The sequence below is a fragment of the Macrobrachium nipponense genome, chromosome 25, assembly GCF_015104395.2.
Source record: "Macrobrachium nipponense isolate FS-2020 chromosome 25, ASM1510439v2, whole genome shotgun sequence".
In the NCBI taxonomy this organism is placed as follows: domain Eukaryota; kingdom Metazoa; phylum Arthropoda; class Malacostraca; order Decapoda; family Palaemonidae; genus Macrobrachium; species Macrobrachium nipponense.
The window spans coordinates 41,727,168-41,749,492 of record NC_087214.1 but is presented as its reverse complement, the minus strand read 5'-3'; the positions used below and the strand labels follow the sequence as shown (position 1 = coordinate 41,749,492).

Here is a 22,325-nt window from a genome sequence, read left to right as displayed (position 1 = left end):
GATTTATCCTTCTCATCTATCATGGAACGCTCTGCTATTGCAACGGCTAAGTTAAGTAACTCATAAGTAATGTTTTACCACAATTTTATCTTCCGGGTACCAGTATTTTCCTCTTAAATAGGTCATATACGGTTCCCCGGTTGTCTCGTGGTGGCGCCATGCTGCCTCGTTAAGAATTCCCGGTCCTCCATACTGGGACTTCTTATACTTATGGGCTTACTATATTACGTTCATTATCTTTTACATCGAGTTTTAGCTAGTTTAGCCCTCCTACCATATCTCTTAATTTGGTATTTAGGGCTATTTTTATTATTCCGGCCCAGCATCCCGGCTCTTGCTCTTCATCGGCTATCGCTGGCTCCGAGTAGGCTTCTGTTTCTTGGAACAGTCTGCCTCCTCCTGGGCTTCTTTCTCTTTTACTAAAAGTGTCTTTTCCATCTTTTCGATGTATATTTATTGTATTTAGGGTATTAGGCTAGCCTAGGTGCTTGTTCCTTGTATTGGTACAGCCTGGTTCACGTGGCCCTCACGGTTGTGTGCTCGCGGCCTAGGCCACTTGCGGTCACGTGTTCCATCGCACCTTACCCTGCCCCTGCCCTCCCTTTCTGGTATAGGGAGGGGCTGGGGACCCCTTGGTTGTCATGACAACCTCAGTCGCCTTCTCTCTCTCCCTCTCTGAGGTGGCCAGGGTTCCTCCCAGCGGGGGGTATAGGGCGACCACTCATGAGGTACCGGGTCTCCGAGCGGGTAGTCGGTGAGGCGGGGAGGAGTAGGCCATCCCTCCCCCCTCTCTCTCTCCCGCCGTGTTACGCCGAGACCCCTTCCCCCCCCCCCCCCCCCCCCCCCCCTCCCCAGTTGCTCAGCCACCTTCCTCGCTATAACGAAAGGAGCCTTCCGTCGCAGCCGCCGGGCACCTTTGGTTATAGATTACTGGCTCCGCCAGCGACGGGGTGGGCACTACTAGTGGTCGGTTGCTTGCCTACTATGTCCTTACATCTCTCCCCCGCTACCGGAAGGGAGCTTGCTTCTTACCCGTGCACTCTTCTAGTAGACGGGTGGAGAGAGGTTTGTATTATTATTATTATTATTATTTTAAGGATATACCCTAATTTTACAATGAATTGTGTAATTTTATTATTATATATCTACCATCCCCGCCATTTTCCGTCGTGGTTTCCATTTACCACCACTCCTGGTTGGTTTCCTTTTTGTGTCCCCGCCATCAGCGGAGCTATAGCCTAGGGCACACAACCATCCTGGTTACCACACGTATTTTGGCGGGGCTCTGGTTTAATCTAACTTTATCGCTCCGGCACCAGCGGAGCATCTGTTAGACTGTAAGTGTTTACCTGGTACTCATGTATCTTTCCACTTACAGGCTACCAACTGTCAGGTCCCACCGTGCAACGCGACGTTGTAAAACGACCCTGCGGCCCACGATGAGTGCAGGTCCGCGCCCCCTGTGCCAGTATACAACGAGATGATCGTCTGGGGCACCCAGGGAAGCCTGCGCCATCTGCTACGACCTAGTCGGTCAGCTGGGAGATGGGGTAAGTCCCATTATAGGCTTCCTTATCATTTTACTAACAAACTCTTAGTCATAAGTTTGTTAACCCCGTTCCGCCACTAGAAGCTCATCTCGCCTTTCTTTCAGGCTACTGGTGTGAGGGAAGTCGCCCTCGCCACCCTGAAAGCGTGGGTGGGCGGCTTCGGGAAGAACGCCGCCAAAGGCCAGCCATACATTCTCGACAAGAAGCTGGCCGTCCAGATCTTCCCTGCGGGCAAGTCAACTGGATACGTTGACCCCTTGTCCGCGGCCCCTCTGATAGCCTCCATCCAGCAAGACCTCCAGCAATCCTTTGGGGTCGTAGCTGCCCCAGGAGTCGGTCCCGGACGTCGCTGCCCTGGACCTAAACATCGACCCCATGGCGGTAGGGGTGGAGGATTTGTTGGTTGAGGTAGGTGCGTCGGGCGCCCAAGGTCTTTCCTTGGGTGCTCCTGGATCTTCTCCTGTCCCTTCTCGAGTGCTTCTTTCCAAGGCTTTGGGGGATCTGAGATCCCTATCCCGCTCTCCCGCTCTCTCTGTACCCCCAAAGGTGAAGGGACAGAGAGAACCGAAGATCTTGGCTAAGACAACTTCTAGGAAGTCGTCTTCGTCTTCTTCGGCTAAGAAGTCTTCGACTTCCTACGCCGACGCGGTGAAAGCGAAGCCGAGCTCTTCTCACTCAAAGAGCTCTAGAAGCAAGGCTTCTAAGGAGAAGGCTCGCGCTCCGCCGAGCCAGTGCCCTTTCCTTCTCCCGCCTCCACCGCTTCCACTCCGGCTACGCCGGTAGGAGGAGCAGGGGCTAGCACCTTTGATCCCACTGCTTTCTCAGCAGTGGTGATGCAACAGGTGGGCGAGCTGGTTGGCTCGCAAGTCTCCGCCCTGGGGACGAGATTCGAGCAGATGTTCGCACAATTGTCGAGCACTCTGTCTCAATCAGGCCAGTCGATACAAGATCTCTCTAACAGGGTTAGAGAGAATGAGGACCGAGTAGCCGGGGCTATCTCAGGTTCCTCTTCCAGTCTCCCCAGTGCCAAGCACTGGCATTCTCCAACTCCCGCCTCCATAAACGACTCTCTGCCAGCTTTCTCCATGGAGAACCCATGGAGAGTAGCTGCCTACGCTCCTTTTAGGATGGGATGATCTCTATCCCGGAGTGTGGAACTCGAAGGATTGAGGACTTCGAGTTTTACCCTCCGGGTCTGACGCAGCCTTTCATCGGTTATGCTAGGCTGACTGTAACGGCTCTGACTAGGGAGGACAAGATCTCTAGAGAGTCTGTCCTATACAGTAGAGATCATGCTCAGCGGGAATGGGTTCACTGCCTTGAGGACTGGGAGTGCACGAACACTAAACTCCAGGCCTATAAGAGTCCCTTTACTATTTTCGCGACGGAAGAGGAGGCTTCTCTTCCGTTCGCCACGAAAATAGTAGAGAAGTCCCTTCAGGCAGTCCTCAAGGATGAGCCCATCCCACAGTTGAGGGAGGCGGAGTCTACTTCTCCGCTCTTCCCGGCTTTCGGAGAATTGTGGGAGAACTTGCCAGCTACGTTTACGCTTGGTAAGCTCAAACCGGACTGCGCCATGGACCAGTTCGGCGAGAAGCTGCCAAGGCTGCCGGATTCCCTAATTCAGGCAGAGTTTGATGCGCGAACCAGGTTTGGCAGGTCCCTCATTCCCTTATAATTACGGAAATGGCTGCTCTCTCTTATGCCACGGAACCGCTGTTCAAGATTTTGGCAAAATCTCAGTTCCAGACGGTACTATCAGACGCTTTCGACTTCTTCCAGGCTAGGAGGAATTGCCGAAAAGCATGTTCTGCAGGAGTGTACTATTAGGCACGAGCCGAATAGACTCTTGGCTTCTAGCATGTGGGGAGCGGATCTCTTCCCAGAGTCCGCTGTCAACGAAGTGCACCACGAAGCTGCTAGGCTCAACCAGAGCCTTAGAGCTAGGTGGGGTATTTCCTCGAAGAGGAAACAAGAATCCGTCCCCACTGCTGGTAAGAAACAAAAGAAGGTGGGTAAGAGGTTCCAGCCGTATCAGAAACACAGCAACAGCAGCAATTTGTGCAGGCTGTCCCGGTTACCCAACAAGGACAACCTGCTAGTTCGAAGCAGAACCAGCCCATCCTCCTGTTGTCCCCTCAATCACAGCCGTCCACCTCCTACGCAATCCTCGCCGGCCTTCAACCCTTCATATGAGGCTCAAGGTTACAAACAACCAAAGAGGTAGGGCAGAGGTTACTTTCGTCAGCGCGGCGCAGGAAGGGCAACAAGGAGCAGGCAGTTCAGAGGAGGGCGTGGTGGTCAACCCGCCCATCAACAATGAGGCTCCCCAGGTAGGAGGGAGGCTGTTCCTCTTCCGCCACAGGTGGGGGTTCAGCAATTGGGCACAGAGCATAGTGTCCAAAGGATTGGGTTGGAGTTGGATCAAAGAGCCTCCTCCAATCCCAAATCATTCCACCAGATACCATCAGAGGGAATTGACAGATTACGCGGAAGAAACTCCTTCAGAAAGGAGCTATTGCGAGAGTCAAGCATCTAAAATTTCAAAGGTCGCTTATTCAGCGTGCCAAAGAAAAGGCTCAACAAAAAGAAGGGTAATCTTAGACTTGTCAAAGCTAAACTCTTTCATTCGTTGCGACAAGTTCAAGATGCTTACCCTCTCGCAAGTAAGGACCTTACTTTCCGCGTGGAGCCGTCACATGCTCCATCGATCTTACAGACGCATACTATCATATCCCTATAGCCAGGCACTTCCGCCCATTCCTAGGATTCAGGCTAGGAAATCAAACATTCTCATTCAAAGTGATGCCCTTTGGTCTGAATGTAGCCCCCAGGGTATTCACAAAAATAGCAGAAGTGGTTGTACAACAATTGAGAGCTCAGGGAATCATGGTAGCAGCATACCTCGACGATTGGTTGATCTGGGCACCAACAGTCGGGGAATGCCTCAAAGGCCACCAAAAAAGGTAGTTCACTTTCTGGAACATCTGGGGTTCCAGATAAACAAAACGAAATCCAGACTTACCCCGGAGTCTCGTTTTCAGTGGCTAGGAATCCAATGGGATTTGTCTTCCCACAATCTGTCAATTCCAGTGACCAAACGGAAGGAAATAGCAAAATCTGTCAGGCAATTTCTCAAATGCAAACAAACATCAAGGAGAAACCAGGAGAGAATCCTAGGGTCCCTTCAGTTTGCTTCGGTAACAGATATCCTCCTGAAAGCAAGGCTGAAAGATTTAAATCGAATTTGGCGATCAAGAGCAAACACCAAATCGAGACAAGTTGTCAGTAATCCCACAGATCCTCCGCAATCAACTCCGTCCTTGGTCAAAAGTAAAGAACTTAGCCAAGAAGGTACCCCTTCAATATCCCCTTCCAGTGTTAACCATTCACGGACGGACGCCTCCCTGTCCGGGTGGGGGGATACTCCCAGTTCAAACAGGTTCAGGGGACTTGGTCAGTTCAATTTCGCCAGCTCCACATAAACGTTCTGGAAGCAATGGCAGTATTTCTTACCTTGAAGAGACTGCTTCCCCCGAAGAAGTCTCATCTAAGGCTAGTTTTGGACAGTGCAGTGGTAGTTCATTGCATCAACAGAGGAGGGTCCAAATCCAAGCATGTGAATCATGTCATGATAGCCATCTTTGCCTTAGCAACAAACACAAATGGCATCTGTCTGCCACTCAATGGCAGGAGTAAGGAAATGTGATAGCAGACGCCCTGTCCAGGTCAGTTCCTCTGGAATCAGAATGGTCTCTAGACGACAGATCATTCCAGTGGATAAGCCTGAGAGTCCCAGGTTCTCCAAGTGGATCTCTTCGCCTCACAAGCGAACCACAAGCTCCCTTGCTATGTGGCCCCCAACCTGGACCCTCTGGCTTATGCCACGGACGCCCTGTCGTTGGACTGGAATCAGTGGAGGAGAATTTATGTTTTTCCTCCAGTGAATCTTCTCTTGAAAGTCCTAAGCAAACTAAGGTCTTTCAAAGGGTTAGTAGCTCTGATTGCACCGGACTGGCCCAAGAGCAACTGGTATCCTCTTCTTCTGGAATTGGGCCTCCGACCTCAACGGATCCCCAATCCCAAGCTATCACAATCAGTACAAATGAGGACTGTGTTCGCTTCCTCAGGAATTCTCCAGACCCTAACTTTATGGACTTCATGAAGTTTGCGGCTAATAAAGATGCTAATATTGATACCACAGAATATTCTCTTCCTAGAATCAGATAAGAGAGAGTCAACCATTAGGCAATATGACTCAGCTGTTAAAAAAATTAGCATCTTTCTTGAAAGAATCGAACACTACAACCATGACAGTTAACCTGGCTATATCCTTTTTCAGATCCTTGTTTGAAAAAGGTTTAGCAGCTAGCACTATTACCACTCATAAATCGGCTTTGAAGAAAATCTTTCAAGTAGGTTTTCAGATAGATCTGACTGAATCTTATTTTACGTCTATCCCTAAAGCCTGTGCTAGACTTAGACCTTCCCAAAGGCCTACTACAGTTTCATGGTTCTTAAATGATGTCCTCAAACTAGCTTCAGATACTGACAACTCATCTTGTACATTCATAATGCTCCTGAGGAAGACATTATTCTTATTAAGCTTAGCCTCAGGAGCTAGAATTTCAGAACTGTCGGCTCTATCCAGGGATGCGGGTCATGTGGAATTCCTCCCATCAGGAGAAGTTCTACTTGCTCCGGATAGTAGCTTTTTGTAGACCAAAATGAGGATCCTCTTGCAAGGTGGGCCCCTTGGAAAGTTATCCCACTTCCCCAGGATCCTTCTCTCTGCCCAGTATCAACTCTTAGAGCCTTTCTATCTCGTACTTCTTCAAGATCCTCAGGTGCTCTCTTCATGAGAGAAAAAGGTGGTACTTTGTCAGTAAAAGGTATTAGGCAACAAATCCTTTACTTCATTAAACAAGCCAATCCTGAGTCATTTCCAAAAGCACATGATATCAGGGGAGTAGCCACCTCAATTAATTATTTTCAACATATGAACTTTGAGGATCTTAAAAAGTATACTGGATGGAAATCCCCGACAGTCTTTAAACGCCATTATCTAAAGTCCTTGGAATCTTTAAAGTTTTCAGCAGTAGCAGCGGGAAACATTGTTTCCCCTGATACTGTATAGTAGTCGTAGTATAGATCCAGGTCTCCTTTCTACCTACAGCATCCAACATGCCTCACCCTATCGCCATGCTACTCGGATATCCTAGCCTTAGCCGCTGAATCATATAGTGGATTGTCCCTTATTTTTTGCTAGGGACATCCACACTTGGTACTGATAGTGTACTTCAGTGTACCTACCCTTATTTTTATGCTAGGGTAGGACACAATGTGTTTGTATATTTTAACCACAATTGTACTAATGATGTACTTCAGTGTACCTACCCTTATTTTTATGCTAGGGTAGGACACAAGTGTTTGTATATTTTGTAAATATTTTCAAGTAAATCCCTTTTATTTTATATTACATGCATCACTGTAATTTACTATAATTACCTTTTAAGTACTTTAAGATTACTAACGTTCTGTTATTTTACTGTTTAGTATAAGTTAGTTTAAGTGCTTAGTTTGTATGCTGTAATTGATTTACTTATATTATATCCATCATTTTACACTGCTTTTCATTTGTTCCTTTTTTCCATCTTGTCTGTTTCTCTGGTACTCTTTCATAGGCCGACACGAGCTGAGCCCAGAAAAGGGATTTTGACGAAGGAAAAATCTATTTCTGGGTGATTGGCTCGTGTCGCCCTATGAAACCCCCCCTTTATTGTTTTCCCCCCTTGCAGGACAAGATGTTTTTAATTAAGGATGTCCGCTAGGGGCGCTGCTGTCCGTGGCGTCCTCTAGTAGTAGTAGTAGCGGCTGCATCGCCCGTTGGTATCAGCTCTCTCTTGGGGGGATTCTGATTGGAAGTTCTAATTGGTGATTGTCTCGTGGTAGTGTTCCCCACTCGCCCCTATTACCATACCGACACTTCTTTTTAAGAGTGAGCGAGTCAGTTTTACTGACATTTTCTTAATTTTGTTTTTCTCTGGTAATAATTTTTAGATAATTTTACCTAGAAAGAATGATATTAAGATTCTTTCATAGGGCGACACGAGCCAATCACCCAGAAATAGATTTTTCCTTCGTCAAAATCCCTTTTTTCTACTAAATATTCCTATTTTTTCCGATATTCTTACTATATTTTTTGTAATTTTTTGACAATGGGGTAAAAAATATTCATTGATATCCATACACACAATGTTTTCACATAAGAATATGAAGGAAAAATATGAATAACATAAAATTTAGTGGGAGCAAGTAATGATTGATACTCGCGGTCGACAGGGGGTCTCATGCGGTATGCAAGCATTAGCAGCAATGTAGCAGGCCAGTGGCGAAGGGGTTAAAGGCCTGTCTACTTTCTTACTCACTTGAATATATTCTTTACCAAGAAAAGAAATCACTTGGTCAGGAGTAGTGAACACTTCTTTCAGTACAACAGCACCTCGACATGTCAGCTTCCTTACTGTGATTATTTAGACGTGATACATTTTTAAAAATATAACTCTCAACTTGGATATTAAGGGTAAAGTACATGTTAGTTTAGTTTAGGAACTATGTGGTATTGCTATTAGCTTTAAAATATTTAGAAAATATCCAAGTGCAATACCATTATTATTACTGTTATTTTCTTTTTGGTCTATCACAGTCATCCTATTCAACTGGGTGATTTTTACAGTGTAGGGTTCTGGGTTGCATCCTACCTCCTTAGGAGTCCATCACTTTTCTTACTATGTGCGCTGTTTCCAGGAGCACACTCTTCTGCATGAGTCCTGAAGCTACTTCAGCATCTAGTTTTTCAAGGTTCTTTTTCAGGGGTCTTGGGATCATGCCTCGTGCCCGATGATTATCGCTACAATTTCCACCGGCATATCCCATATCCTTCTTATTTCTATTTTCAGATCTTGATACCAAACAACTTTTTCTCTTTCTTTCTCATCTACTCTGGTGTCCCATGGTATTGCACCATCAGTGAGTGATACTTTCTTCTTGATTATTATCATCATTCATCATTCAATCTATTCCTACGATTGAACCCTACTCATATGGAACCATCCCACTAACTGATTTGAAATTCAAGCATACAAAGAATATTAAGGTGTTCATATAAAAAAAAGTAATGGAAGGTAATATTAAAAAGAAAAAATAATGAAAAAATTAATAAGTAAATGGATAAAAATGTTAAGTAAAATTACAAAATATAGACATATATTTTTAGTGTAGTAATGCGTATCTTTGCTTGAACTTTTGGAGTTCCAATTGCACATCATCTTCAGGGAGACTGACCAACCGTCTAATGGTGTGATGAATAAAGGATTGCTGGAATTGATATGTTCAACAGCGAGCCACAATTAATATAAGGCCTTTGTTACTTAAAAAGAGACTGTTATTACTTAACAGAAAGGCAGAAATTCCTGCCCCCATACAAAGTGTCTGTTAAACTGAGGTGCTACTATAGTACTTGAAGTGTCTCTGCACATCCAAACCAACTGACCTGAGAGCGTTCAGCTCCGTGCGGTCGTGCGGATCCTGAGTGAGGGAAGGAATGAGTGACAGATGGCTGATTTGTGATGACGCCCAGCCAAACTGGAAGATGATGACGAAGGGGGAGTAGTATATCACCTGGGCCCAGTCGCTGGCGTACTCGCAGCCAAGGCAACCAAGGAAGATGAAGGGGAAAGCACTTAGAACGCATATTGTGCCTGAAAATGATAATAGGTTCCTTTAATTCGGCAGCTTGTTCGTATGATACCCATAAACTCAGCCATTAAAACTAAAGTAATACGTACTTGCCTGAAAAGGATAAATTCCTTCAACTTAGTATCTTTTACATATGATAATTGCATATAGAATAGAATACAGAATTTTTACACCAAAGGCCAAGCACTGTGGGACCCATGAGGTGATTCAGTACTGAAAGGGAAGTTGAGAGTAGAAAAGTTTGAAAGGTGTAACAGGAGGAAAACCTCGCAGTTGCACTATGAAACACTTTAGTATTTGGAAAGGGTGGCCAGCAAAATGGAAAAAGATAAAATGAATGGTAGTACAGTATACGTATATGGAAAAATAATTGGAACCATTACTACTGTATGCAAGTGGACGGTATGATATACGATAAGGCAAAGCCTGAATCAGTTACCATACTTCCTTAATGGTAAATTTAACTGCCAGTACAGCTATGTTATGTTAATCCTATCAAAAAACTTATAGCTTGAATATGAAAACTAAAATGCTCTTGTCAAAGAGCTTGAACTCCACTGCAATCAAATCTAGTCTATACAAGCATAACTACATTACGGCATACAGGGGACAATGAATTTTACATACTTAACAACTGTACACTGGTTTAATACAGGCAAACTTACATTACTCTTGGAAAACATTAAGTAGTCTGGTTGAACTACAGTACAATAATAGTCAATATTAATCTGCAGACAAAAAGCAAAGATACTTTTGGATAAGACTAAATTTTAGCAGCTTAAATCATTATTTTCATGAACGTACCTTCCAATAACATAAAATTCTTCAGGTCCCTTTCTTATCCAACTAAAAGATGCAAAAAAGTCAAGAAAAATAAATTAGCAATTTGGATGCTTGAATAGGTGTAAGTGTTTATAATATGGTGGACATATCACCATAACTGATATGCATTTGGCTAAATTAAAAAAAAGAATAAATAAATTAACGAATGGATTATTTTGAATGAACATTGCAATATGTTATTGTTAGTATACAATAAGGTTTTGTACATACTTACCTGGCAGATATATACTTAGCTATACGTCTCTGACGTCACGACAGAATTCAAAACTCGCGGCACACGCGACAGGTAGGTCAGGTGATCTACCTTACCCGCCGCTGGGTGGCGGCTGTAAGAACCAATCTCCCTTTCCAGCCAGAATTTTTTCCTTCCACCTGTCTCCTGAGGGGAGGCTGGGCGGGCCATCATCGTATATATCTGCCAGGTAAGTATGTACAAAACCTTATTGTATACTAACAATAACATTTTTGTACATGAACTTTCCTGTCAGATATATACTTAGCTGATTGACACCCTTGGTGGAGGGAAAGAGACAGCAATATAAATATGGAAAAAAGGGGAAAACAACACTAGTTGTAGGATGTAAATACAACCTTGGTTCTTACCTGTTTAGGCAGAAGACTTCGTAGTTACTGTCTATGAGTCTGCGTTGCCTTAAGAGCTTCAGCGAGGGCGTGACCTACAGCTGACAGACTCTTTGGGTCTATCAAAGGGATTTGGTTATCCGCTTACTTGATAGAATCCGAGCAGGATCTGTCAACGGGGATTCGCCCACTTATATGACAGAACCAAACCACTATCATTGCAAGGAGCTCAAACATAAACCGATCACCTAACCAATCTAATCATTGTTAGACTACGAAATGAAAAACATGCCTACCCGCATGTTCTTTCAAACAACCAAAAACTTACAACCTAACAAGGGGAAAAATATATACTATGTACAAAGGATATGTCTCAGCTCCCTGCCCCAGCACCGAATCCGCCGATACGTACGGGCCTAACCCGAAGCACTTTTCATACGTAATTTTGACGTCTCTCAGATAGTGGTTTGCAAAGACTGAGTTGCAACGCCAGAATGTTGCCTTCATAATATTACTCAGGGATATGTTTTTGTTAAAAGTCAATGACGTGGAAATAGCTCTTACCTCATGAGCTTTGACCTTAAGAACTTTGAATTGACTTTCATCACATATCGCATGCGCTTCTTTCACCAGGCTTCTGATAAAGAAAGAAAGCGCATTCTTCGAAAGAGTCCTCCTTGGATCTCTTACAGAGCACCAAAGGTTGACATCATTGCCCTTAAGTTTTTTCTTTCTCTGTAGATAGAACTTTAAACTTCGTACTGGGCAAAGCGACCTCTCTGCTTCCTCGCCTACTAATGCAGACAAGCCTTGGACTGCAAAGCTCCTAGGCCAAGGATTTGAGGGGTTCTCGTTCTTAGCCAAGAACGAAGGAAGGAACGAACAGATAGCTGCATCTCCTCTGAATCCCACATTTCCTTCTAGTGCATGGAGTTCACTAACCCTCTTTGCGGAAGCCAATGCCATGAGAAAAATTGTCTTCTTCGTGAGGTCTCTAAACGAGGCAGACTGAGGCGGTTCGAACTTATTGGACCTCAGGTAACGTAGCACTACATCCAGATTCCAACTCGGAATCCCTGGAGAAACCTTCTTGGATGTTTCAAACGATCTTATTAGATCATGAAGGTCCTTGTCTTCTGAAATGTTTAAGTTTCTGTGCCTAAACACTGCAGAAAGCATGCTACGATAGCCTTTAATGGTTGATACCGCCAATCCACTTTCTTCCCTAAGGAAAAGTAAGAAGTCTGCTATTTGAGTCACAGAGGTACTGGAAGAGGAAAAGTGATGGTTCCTACACCATCGCCGAAAGACGTCCCACTTCGATTGGTAGACTCTAAGGGTAGAAGGCCTTCTTGCTGCTGCGATAGCCGTTGCAACTCTTGCAGAAAAGCCTCTCGTTCTGACCAAACTTTTGACAGTCTGAAGCCAGTCAGATCTAGAGCGGGGAGGTTTTTGTGATACCTCTCGAAGTGGGGTTGTCTGAGCAGATCGATCCTCTGTGGTAATGTTCTCGGAAGATCTACTAACCATTCCAGTACCTCTGTGAACCATACTTGTGCGGGCCAGAACGGGGCTACCAGCGTCATCCTTGCTGCCTCCGATTCTGCAAATTTCTTTAGTCTCTCTCCCAGTATCTTGAATGGAGGAAAGCATACATGTCTAGACCCTTCCAATCTAGTAGAAACGCGTCTATCGACACTGCCCTCGGGTCCGATATCGGAGAGCAGTAGTTGGCTATCCTTGCATTCTTGGCTGTGGCGAAGAGGTCTATATGAGGCTTGCCCCAAAGCTTCCACAGGTCCTGGCAAACATCCTCGTGAAGAGTCCACTCTGCAGGCAGGACTTGATCTTTCCTGCTTAGGAGGTCTGCTCTGACGTTCTTTTCTCCCTGTACGAACCTGGTAAGGAGACAAATCTTCCTTTGCTCTGCCCAAAGCAGAAGTTCTTTTGCTGTCTCGTACAGGGAGAAAGAGTGAGTCCCCCCCTGCTTCCTGATGTAAGTCAGGGCCGTGGTGTTGTCCGAGTTGATCTGTACTGCTGAAGCTAGGACGTGGGGCTCGAAAGCTTTCAAAGCTAGCCAAACCGCCATCAGCTCCTTCTTGTTGATGTGCCAGGTCACCTGTTCCTTCTTCCAGGTGCCTGACACTTCTCTTGAGCCGAGCGTTGCTCCCCAACCTGTTTCCGAGGCGTCGGAATACAACACTTGGTTGGGGTTCGGAATGTGAAGGGACATCCCTTCTGCAAACCTGAGAGGGTTGGCCCACCAAGAGAGGTCCTTCTTGATTTCCCTTGAGATCTCGAAGGAGAACTCTAGGTTTTGCGAACGACACCTCCAGTTTCGATGTAGAAAGAACTGGAGAGGTCTGAGGTGCAACCTTCCTAGAGAAAGGAATTGCTCCAACGAGGAAGAGTGTCCCCAACAAACTCATCCACTCCCTCGCTGTGCATACTTCTTTCTCTAGGAAGGCTTTGACTTTCTCTGATCCTCGGGCTATCCTTTCTGGAGACGGAAAAGCCCGAAAATCCAGAGAAGCCATCCGAATCCCCAGATAGATACGATCTTGACTGGGGATCAACTGAGACTTTTGAAAGTTCACCAAAAGTCCCAGAGAACTTGCCATGAAAAGGGTCTTTTGTAGGTCCTCCAAACATCTTTTCTGCGACTTGGCTCTGATTAGCCAGTCGTCCAAGTAAAGGGACACTCTGACTCCCTCCAAATGTAGCCATCTTGCTACATTTTTCATTAGGCCTGTGAAGACCTGAGGGGCTGTTGAAAGGCCGAAGCACAAAGCCCTGAACTGGAATATCCTTCCTCCCATCATGAACCTGAGGTATTTCCTTGAAGAAGGATGGATAGGCACATGGAAGTAAGCGTCCTGAAGATCTAGGGACACCATCCAGTCCCCTGGCCGAAGGGCCGCCAACACTGAGGATGTCGTCTCCATGGCGAACTTCCTCTTTTCTACAAAGAAATTCAGGGCGCTTACATCCAGAACCGGTCTCCATCCTCCTGAGGCTTTTGGAACTAGAAAAAGGCGGTTGTAAAAGCCCGCTGAGCAAGGGTCGCTCACTAGCTCTATAGCCTCTTTCTCGAAACATTTGTTCCACTGCTTGTGTTAAAGCAAGGCTCATGATGGGATCCCTGTACCTGGCCACCAACTCCCTCGGAGTCGTTGTCAACGGTGGTCTTTCCGTAAAGGGAATCAGATATCCTTTTCGGATAATCGAGAGGGACCAGTTGTCCGCTCCTCTCTTTGCCCAGGCTTCCGAGAATCTTAGAAGTCTGGCACCTACTGGTGTTTGGAGGACTACTTCCCTACTTCTTAGCTCTGGCAGAGCGTGAGAAGGATCTACCTCTCTTGAAAGGTCTATTACCTCTCGAGGTAGAGGCTCTAGAAGGAGGGCCCCCTCGAAAGGGCTCCTGTCTAGCTGGAGTCTCCTTCTTCGTCTTCGTCTGGAAGGAGGTCCTAGGCTTCCGTGCCGACTGCGCTAGCATGTCCTGAGTCGCCTTCGCAGAGATAGATCCTGAGATGTCCTGTATTATCTTCTTCGGAAATAGCAGAGGCGAGAGCTGCGAATACAGAAGAGAGGCTCTTTGGGCAAACGAAACAGACTTAGTCAGAAAAGAGCAGAAGACTGATCTCTTCTTAAGGATCCCTGCTCCAAACAGGGAGGCTATTTCGCTCGATCCATCTCTAACTGCTTTATCAATGCACGTTAGAACACTGTTGAGATCTTCTGGCGAAATAGCATCCGGGTTCTGAGTCTTCTTAGCCAAGACCCCCAAAGACCAGTCAAGGAAGTTGAAGACTTCCAAGACTCTAAACATTCCCTTCAGCAGGTGGTCAAGCTCGTTCATAGCCCAGGTAGTCTTAGCAGACAAAAGAGCCGAGCGTCGTGCTGCATCTACCAGAGAAGAGAAGTCCGCATCCGCCGATGAAGGAAGACCCAGGCCTAGGGGTTCTCCAGACTCGTACCAAAACCCCAGTCTGCCCGTAAGCTTGGAAGGAGGGAAAGAAAACACAGTCTTCCCTTTCTCTTCTTTAGAAAGCAGCCAATCACCAAAACCTCTCAAAGCCTTCTTCATTGAGATGGTTGGCTTCATTCTCACACAAGAGGAAACTTTCGTCTTCTTCGAAGTAGAGAATAAAGAGAGAGGAGACGGAGGAGCGACGGGAGTAAGGGAGTCTCCAAACTCTTGAAGAAGGAGATCTGTAAGGATCTTATAGGACGAAACTGACGAGTCCTTCACCAAATCCTCTTCTGAAGGTTCAACTTCCTCCACTGAAGAACCCTTCGCTTCTTTACGAGGGCAGTTAGCCTTCTCTAAAGAAGTGCGTCTGTCCAGAGAGTGTCTAGTAGCAGACTGGCGCCTATCAGGGGAAGCCAAAGTTTCTGGAGAGCTCCTCTCGAATGAGTCCTTCCTACTCTGATGAGTGCGTGCTCTTTGGTCCTTAATCCTACTCCTAGAATTCCGGGCTTCCAAAGGGGAGCGCCTGCTAGGAGAGGAGAGCCTACTATGCTCAAGGCGCTTCACAGGATCCATGCGCCTGTTCAAAGGAGAGCGGCTGCCAGGCGAGCTGCGCCTACCATGAGGCGAACGCCTACTAGGCTCTTGGCGCCTACTTATAGGAGAGCGAAGCCCTGGAGAAGGTCGCCTACTAGGTGACCGGCGTCTACCATGCTCCACAAACTTCGATCCAGACTTGTGTGTCTCTTCAAAAGGTAGTCTCCCAGAAGAGACATATCTTTCAGGCTCTACACTCCTGTCCTGAACAGAGCGGCTAAAAGTAGAGCCGCGCCTATCAGGAGAAAAGCGCCTATCCTCCGCACCACGCTTGGGAGCGGGAGAGCGTCTACTTGGGGAGTAGCGCCTACTAGGCTCAAGGCGCCTAACAAAAGGCGAGATCCTGTCTCTTGACGAATCCATCAAAGAGTAGGCTCTCTTATCCGGAGAATGAAGGATCTTCGGAAATGAGCGAGAAGACGAGGCTGTACGCCTGTCTGTAGACGAACGCCTACTAGGCGCTAGATCCCTTCCTACTGGAGAGATGTAGTCACCAGGAGAAAGCTTCTTGGGCGATTGACGCCTGGAAGACGACAAGCGTCTGCCGAGGGAAGAGCGCCTCCTTCCATCCGCTGATACAGGAGAGAGAACCGACTCTGACTGAGACGGTAACACAGGCGAAGGAATCCTAGACTTCTTGACAGGGAGAGAGACGTCTTTCCGACGCGTTCCTCCTGCCAAGGAGCCCGCCAGCGCCGAAATCTGCGCTTGCAGTCCAGCAAGAATTCGAGCTGGAGATCTTGCAAAATCCTCCACCGGAGAGAGGCTCGAAGCCTACTATGAGGCGAGAACTCCTGCTCCATCCTGGGTTTCTTGATCTCTACTTCCGGCTCTTCTGGAAAAACTTCCGGGCTGGAAGGAAAGGCGCCAGGAGCCTTCCAGGCTCTCTTCAGCGGTCGCGAAGAATCCGAGGCGCTCCATCCTCTTCTAGGCGAAGGTGAGGAAGAAGAAGAGAAGCATTGGCGCAATACCTCCTTCTTCGCGCGAACAAGGGCAGCCTGGGTACGAACATCAGGATCTACCGAGGGGACGCCTGATCGGTGGGAGTTTCCTCCCTAACCTTCCTGCGGCTGTTGACTTTCCTCCTCCACTGGGACTGGGAGTCTGGAAAGAGGTCTAGGCCTGGAAGCATTAAGGAGCCGATCAGACGCACCCTCCACTGCACTGGGGTCACTGCACAATTCACCTTCACTACTCTTACCTTGCAACGAACGAATCTTCTTTTCCATGCTAAGGATCGTGGCTCTCATGGTTGCCACTTCCGTAGTCGTATCCTTAGGTTCGATGCAGGGCGCAGGAGCTGAAACTGGAGAAGGTTCTAATGCTACAACAGGATTTTCTTCTACCTCACTAATACGAGACTTACTAGAACTCCTAGACGAAGCCTTTCTCACCCTGTCTTTCTCTAACTTCCTCAAGTAGGAAGAAAGAGCCTTCCATTCACCCTCATCCAACTTCTCACACTCATTACACGGGTTAACAAAAGAACATTCTTTCCCTCTACATTTAAAGCAAACTGTGTGAGGATCTACCGTAGCTTTCGGTAGTCTCACCTTGCATTCATCCATAGAGCACACCCTAAACATAGAAGATTTCTTAACCTCTAACTCAGACATCTCGAAATCAAAGAAAAATCCAAATCAATATCCAAAAACAATCCACAAATGCGTATGCCAAGCCAACAAGATCAGGTACTTCACCGAAAGTCAGTCCAAATAAATCCACGGCAACGAGAATCGAATAAAGCTGTCAGGAGGTAACAACCACAGGTGTAGTCGTCACCGGCGACAGAAAAATTCTGGCTGGAAAGGGAGATTGGTTCTTACAGCCGCCACCCAGCGGCGGGTAAGGTAGATCACCTGACCTACCTGTCGCGTGTGCCGCGAGTTTTGAATTCTGTCGTGACGTCAGAGACGTATAGCTAAGTATATATCTGACAGGAAAGTTCATGTACAAAAACGTACTGTACACACACACACACACACACACACACAAGTTCCAGGTAAGAACCCCTATTCTAGGTTCCATAACTTGGATGAAACTATTGCAACTTTTAAGAATATAGTACTGTACCTATACAAATCAAATAAATTGCACTGAACCCTCTTATATGTACGTATTATCATATATGGTCCCAGTACGGACAAACCTGACCTAGACTTCATATTTGGATAAGAACATGTCAACATTTCAACATTTATGGTTACAGTAGCACCTCAACTTAATTTAACATACACTTTGGGGTTTGGCCTTTCTAATAAGTAACAAAATCCCATAAGTAACAAAGAGCCCATATTCTAATCTGCAATCTAGTATTTTGCAGATATCTTATAGCTAACAGTAATTCCAAATAATTCCTAATCTAATTTGTACTCTACACTTAACACTCAATATAAGAGATATAGTACCTACAAATGTATCATGTCTTAAGTACATATCCAGTTCATTGCACTAAACCCTCTACAATGAAATCCTGATGTAGAAACAGTTTCGTTCACCTCTCCAAATTTCTCTGCCACCTTTTTTGACAACACAAAACATAAAAGGTAATCTTTCAACACATGACAATATGATGATCTTGGGGCTATGGAACAATAGGAACACGAATACTAGTCAGAAATTTCTTCTCAGGCTAATGATGGAGGACCCTAGCCCAACAATGCAAGGCCCTCCCTGTTCTTCATTCATTTTTGAAGATCTAACAGTACTGTTCAGCTTAGCTGCTATCCTAGGAAAGGAGACTTTGCAATTAAGTCTAATACTAAGGACACTTCCACAAAAAACAAAACCAAGGGTGTTCATTACTAATACACATAGAACTGCAGATGACGGAGGGATGAATGTATATCATACCCCATAGGATATTGTGCAATTTGAACCTCTAAAGTTTAAGTGAAGATGCAATGCATTACTATCCTAAAACAATTCACCTTGTGCTTATGTAGTATTTCTCTTCAGTACAGTATTTCCTATTACCTTCAGTAATTTCTATCAAATGAATGCCATAATATTTGGAAGCTTGAATTTCAAGTCAATGACCTTTGTAGGCATGTCCCATAAGAATAGGGTTCATCTTCTGAATAATAATAATGATAATAATTCTGTATTCCTGGTACATATACTGAAGCTATATTCGAATAACAAAAGATTTTATTTTCATCCCAAATCTGGCTATCCCCTTTAAAACCCAAACAAAAAGACCTGGGAAAATACCCAAATTAAACCCTAACTGATGGCTTTTCTCACAAGATGCATCCAGATAAAGCATATTTCCAATCTGAGATGAGATTAAGAGATCACAGAATGAGCTTGACGAGAGAATGGAACCTGAAATATAAAAGTACACACATATTATTGTTATTATTGTTATAATTCTGAAGACGAACCCTATTCATATGGAGCAAGCCCACAGTGGCCAATGACTTGAAGTTCAAGCTTCCAGAGAATGTGCTCATTAGGAAGTAAGAGAAGGTAAAATGAAAAACAGAAGAAGAGATCTCACTTATTAAAAAGAAAAAATTCATTAATAAATTAATAAATAGACAAAATGTATTAAAATACAAGGAACTCAGGATTAGGGTAGTAATGCTTTACATCTTTACTTGAACTTGTGAAGAAGTTCCGATTGCACAACATCCTCAGGGAGACTGTTCAACAGTCCAATGGTGTGAGGAAAGGACCTCTGGAACAGAGTTCATAGTGCCATACAAACTTCTGTATCTAAGTTTTGATAGCTAGACCCTCTGACTGCAGTGTTTCTTAATGGTGCCAGTTAAAGAACATTTTTGTTTACAATACAAGGATTTGAATAGAAATTTATTTATTCTAAAATACCTGAAACAAGGAAAACTACCTAACAAGTGCCATGTCTTTTTACGGCCGTAACGAGTACAGACGGCCAAGTCATCCGTGCGATCTGCCTCGTGTCCAACAAATGGCGTGGCAAGTCCATCGGCAATCTGTCGAGATAATATCAATAAGTCAAGATGTGTCTGCCTGCTCGAAAAGTTTGTTAATGTATCAAAATAAAAACATAATCAGAATCTCAACTCAAAAGAAACTTCGATAGAATATTTCGAATTAGGCCAATGGACATGCACTGGTACCTATGAGGTCATTCAGCGCTGAAACACATATTGATATAAGGTTTGAGGTGTAACAGGGGGAAAACCTTGAAATTGCACTATGAATCCATTGTTAGGAGAGGGTGGTAAGTAAGATGGAAGAAAGATAATATTAACAGAGGTACAATAGGAATGAAAGGGGTTGCAGCTAAGGGCCGAAGGGATGCTGCTGACAATGATATTGTTATGATACAATAAAGTTTTATACATACTTACCTGGCAGATATATACATAGCTATTGACTCCGTCGCGCCGACAGAATTTCGAATTTCGCGCACACGCTACAGGTAGGTCAGGTGATCCACCGCGCCGCCGCTGGGTGGCGGGAATAGGAACCCATTCCCGTTTTCCATCAGATTTTTTCTACACCATCTGTCTCCTGAGGGGAGGTTGGGTGGGTAGTTTAATTGTATATATCTGCCAGGTAAGTATGTATAAAACTTTATTGTATCATAACAATATCATTTTTATACATTCAACTTACCTGTCAGATATATACATAGCTGATTCACACCATTGGAGGAGGGTAAAGACAGCTAATAACTGATTTAACAGGAAAACACAACAATCTTGTAGGTATTAATAACATAAAACCTTGGTTCCTACCTGTTTAGACTGAAGACTTCATGGTTAATGCCCAGGAGTCTGCTTAGTCTCAAGAGCCTCAGCGAGATATTGATCTATTGCTAAGAGTTCTTGTAGGTCTGCCAAAGGGGTCTTATCCACTTACTTGGCCGAGTCCTATAAGGGCTATGTCAAAGGGTTTTCAATCCACTTATATGACAAGAACCTTTTTCTAAGGAGCACAATCCCGATCCTGATCACCTTAACCTAACCAAATGTTGTATCTAAGATTGCAAGAAGCCACCCCCGGACTCCTTGCAAACAACCAATAAAACTCAATCACAATATTTTACACCTAATTCTTTATGAAAAATAAATAAAAATAAAAAATAAACAAATATAATTTCAATTTGTACTACCTCTCTTGTAAGACCTATGCACATTCTCATACTGTCAAAAGCACCAAAAGCCGCCTGTGCTAGCCCAAGCACTCTTGTCAGCAGAAAATCCTGATACTGTCTTAAAAGGAGAGGTCCATGTACGAATTTAGACAATGCCTTTAATCCTACTCCATTTAAAAGGCACATTTCTAGTTACTCACTAGCAAGGGCTATGGCCGCCTGTGCGACACCAAGCACTTTTACCAATAATAACACAAAAACTGCCTCAAATAGTGGAGATCTCCGTAATCAAAGACACCGTTTTTATCCAAGCCTATCCTGTAAGACAAACTCAAAGTTCCTTACCTAAACAAGGCCATGGCCGCCTGTGCAACAACTAGCCGTCAGGTAAGAAAGTTAGAGCCCATCCCACCAGTATGGTATGGAAGTATTAGACTTTTCATAAAAGTTTAAGGATCGGTATGCGTCCTCAGTCCCAGCACTGTATCCGCAGACACAAAAGGACCTAGAGAGAAGCACTTGTCGTAGGTAATTTTAACATCTCTAAGATAGTGGGATGCAAATACCGAGTTGCATCTCCAATAGGTCGCATTAATAATATCCTTCATGGACATATTCTTTTGGAATGATAATGATGTTGCCACTGCTCTTACCTCATGAGCTTTAACTCGTAATAATTTAAAGGAATCCTCTGCACAATCGCTATGAGCTTCCATAATCACACTTCTAATAAAATACGCTAGCGCATTCTTGGACATTGGTCTTTTCGTGTCCCGAACTGCGCACCATAGACTTTGTTTACATGCCTTCAACTCTTCTTTCTTTTTAAGATAGAACCTAAGAGCTCTAACCGGGCATAAAGTTCTTTCAATTTTGTCTCCCATTAAGTTTGAAAGACTTTTCACCTCAAAACTCCTTGGCCATGGTTTCGAAGGGTTCTCATTTTTTGAAAAACCAAAAAACAGAGTTTGAAAAGAACAGATGGCTGCGTCTTTCTTAAAACCCACCCGAGAATCTAGGGCATGGATTTCACTTATTCTCTTAGCCGTCGCTAAGGCTATGAGAAAAATGTTATTGTTATAATACAATTAAGTTTGTTCATACTTACCTGGCAGATATATATATAGCTGTATTTTCTGAAGTCCGACAGAATTTAAAAATTCGCGGCACACGCAGTGGGCGGCCAGGTGGTAGTACCCATTCCCGCCGCTGGGAGGCGGATATCAGGAACTATTCCCATTTTCTATTCATATTTTATCAGTGCCACTGTCTCCTGAGGGGAGGTGGGTGGGCACTTTAATTATATATCTGCCAGGTAAGTATGAACAAACTTAATTGTATTATAACAATAACATTTTGTTCATGAAACTTACCTGACAGATATATATATAGCTGAATCCCACCTTCGGATGGTGGGAAGAGACAGAATAGGATTTTTGGGAAACTAAATTAAGTAGATGATATACATCTTGGTTCCTGACCTGTTAGCATAGCCGACTTCGTGATTACTGTCACCAAAGTCTGCTTCTGCGTAACTAGAGTTGCCAGCGAGGTAGAGACCTGTAATGCTGGTGCGCTCTAGATGATCTGTCAACGGGGGGCGTGACCACAATGTGACTAGACCATATGACCATACTTCTGAGGGCACCGAAGCTAAAACCACCACCTGACCTAACTATCAAAGTTAGTTCCATTAACTTCTAGGCGATAAAGAAAAGGAACGCGCCTCAAGCAACCAACCCTTCTTCAAGTTAAAAGCACACCTATCCCTTTTCTATAGGATAGGATTCGTGTTGCTTCCTGCACCCAATAATATATCTACGGATATGTATGTCCTAGCGACTTACGGATCTGAAATGTCGTCTTCACATCCCGTCGGGAGTGTGAAGCGAACACAGAGTTGCTTCGCTAAAGCGTGGCACTCAGGATGTTACTG

The 22,325-nt window shown here is 44.8% G+C and overlaps 1 protein-coding gene across 4 annotated transcripts in view; it reads right to left on the bottom strand.

The window, feature by feature from the left end:
• Positions 1-19,259, bottom strand: part of LOC135199407 (major facilitator superfamily domain-containing protein 12-like) — a gene marked incomplete at its 5' end in the record, with an annotated part of 74,875 nt that extends 55,616 nt beyond the window's left edge. For 3 of the 4 annotated variants that reach the window (XM_064227407.1, XM_064227408.1, XM_064227410.1), the window contains 2 exon segments: positions 9,103-9,310; positions 19,154-19,259. In XM_064227407.1, the coding sequence (XP_064083477.1) occupies positions 9,103-9,310; positions 19,154-19,259 (314 nt within the window). 4 annotated transcript variants of the gene reach the window in all.
• Positions 19,260-22,325: the final 3,066 nt, after the last annotated feature.